Genomic DNA, 2151 nt, shown 5'->3' with positions numbered 1-2151 from the left:
TAGAGGAAATTATCAGCATCTAGTCTTATTTGAAAAGCCAAAAAAGCCAAGTCAGTTTTAATGAGACTTTTCACAGTCACAAATAATGGTCCAGATTTAGAATGGTGCTGAGCAGTTACGTTTTCCTGAGCTTTCTAAATCAGCAATCAGGATCTGCCTTGTTTAAAGGAGGTCCAGGAAAAATTAAATACATCTTTCTCATTTTTCAAGCAAATGTATTTTTAACATGAATTTACTTTTACTGTGAAAACAACAGTTACCATGATAACATGTAAATTGAAAGCATAAAGACAGTCAGACAACAGGTTAAGTATAGTAATTTAGAGAAGATGTTAATTAATTAAATTTCTGCTCTGTTAATTACTCAATAAAACATACTTTAAGAAAAGTAAAAATTGAAAACTCCATTTACCTTCTAGTACTGTGGAAAAATATAAGGGAAAACAAAATTCCTTCTTTTTGGAGGGATTGCTTTGGCTTTTGTTTTGAAAAGTTCCGTTGGTTTTGGCTTTGTTTATCAAGTATATCTAAGTGGTTACTTCATACTGAAATTTGGCTCAATATTGGTAAGACACATTACCTGATTTCGTGATTGGTACTTACTAACTATTGAAAGGACGACAACACTGAGATCAAATAAGTTCCAGATGCTTTTGAAGTAATGCTGTCTTAAGGCCAGCACTTTTATGACACATTCTGCTGTAAATAAAGCCACAAAAAAATAGTTGATTTTATTAAGAAGTTCCTTGGTGCCTTCCTGGTTATTTTCTGCCATCATAACAACCGTATTTAGGCAGATGAAAATCATGATGATGATGTCAAATGCTTTGTGCATTATGATATCAAACAGTAATCCCAGGAACGCATTCTGTGGAGAGAAAAAGAACTGCATTCAAATATTAATCAGTAATTTGTGCTTGGAAAAGGACCTTAAGATAATATAAATTTAACAATCAGCAACTAGAAGCATTTTTAGGGGATTTCTTTAGATCTTCAGTGAAAACTCACATTGGCATATATATATATGCGTGTGTGTGTGTGTGTGTGTGTATAAAAAATTAGGAAATACATCCAGAGTACATTGTGATGGCTCTTTTAATAGAAATACTTACTGAAGCAGATATTTTACCATAAGCAATTCAAATTAAAATGTCATAAGTAAGAAAAACTCTCAATAGTTATTATGAAAAGCCAAGCCTGGAATTAAATTTAAGAAACTAAAAGAAATAAAACACACGCTTATTTAAAAGCAAATAATTGCCATGGGGCATGTACTATTCTCTATTCATTCTCACCTGCAATAATCCAATCTCGTGGCAGAAGCAACATCATGCAACTTAAGTAACCAAGGTCATGGCATGACTATCAAATACTAATTAAGAACCTTTATAAACAGGTTGTACATTTGGGTAGGTCATAAATAGGATATAAATTTCCTAATTAATACCCACAAAGAAAGACTCTTTTAAGAAAAAGAGAGTACAATGTAAATACTACATTGAATGAGGAAGATGATGGGCTCTAAGGCAAAGTTTATTTCCCTGTGCCTGGGCTACTGAGTTCAAATATGGTCACCATCGTTGTATCTTCTGCCATGTTCTACTTAGGATGGTCTCACCAATGGTCTTGGGATGGGTTTTTGAGGTTTCTTGGATCCAAGTTTTTTTAGGGCATTATAGTACTTTTTCTGTTCCTCAGTCAAAAATAGATCCTTTCCACCTAAGTAAAGGGAAAGAATATTGTTCAGCTGAAGTTTAAGCAGTTCCCTAAATACCAGCAACTTTCTGTAAAAGAGAGTAAGTTACAGCTGTCCTGAGTGGGACCTAAGAGGGCACAGAGATAAACCGTGTCTTCACCATTTCTCCTTTTCCCCTTGATCTTTGAATAGATGTACTGGAAAGAGCTGATCTGGGTTTGACCATGGAAGTGTAGTCTAGACAGTGTTCCCAAGTCAGTTCCCTCAAGTGTGAGAACCTTTCTGAAGCTTTACAAATCTATTTCATACTTTGAAAATTGCATATGATTTGTCTATTTTTGGGGAAGGTAGAAACAGAAGAGTATTTCTGGACTAACAGGTAAATGGAAGATGATGGGACCCAGTTCTACAGGGGGTTCCTGACAATGAATTTCTTATTCCCATCTACACTCCCT

At 34.6% G+C, this 2151-nt stretch overlaps 1 protein-coding gene across 1 annotated transcript in view; it reads right to left on the bottom strand.

The window, feature by feature from the left end:
- Nucleotides 1-1795, bottom strand: part of LOC108502990 (sodium channel protein type 5 subunit alpha-like) — a gene marked incomplete at its 5' end in the record, with an annotated part of 6233 nt that extends 4438 nt beyond the window's left edge. Inside the window, 2 exons of the mRNA XM_017826502.1 lie at nt 604-868; nt 1619-1795. Of these exons, the coding sequence (XP_017681991.1) occupies nt 604-868; nt 1619-1795 (442 nt within the window). The remainder of the gene's footprint in view (nt 1-603; nt 869-1618) is intronic.
- Between the last annotated feature and the right edge of the window lie 356 nt (nt 1796-2151).

This window comes from Lepidothrix coronata, unplaced genomic scaffold (genome assembly GCF_001604755.1).
Source record: "Lepidothrix coronata isolate B3197 unplaced genomic scaffold, Lepidothrix_coronata-1.0 Scaffold128, whole genome shotgun sequence".
NCBI classification, from domain to species: domain Eukaryota; kingdom Metazoa; phylum Chordata; class Aves; order Passeriformes; family Pipridae; genus Lepidothrix; species Lepidothrix coronata.
Note: the sequence above shows the minus strand (reverse complement) of the source record. Positions and strands in the feature narration are given on the sequence as shown.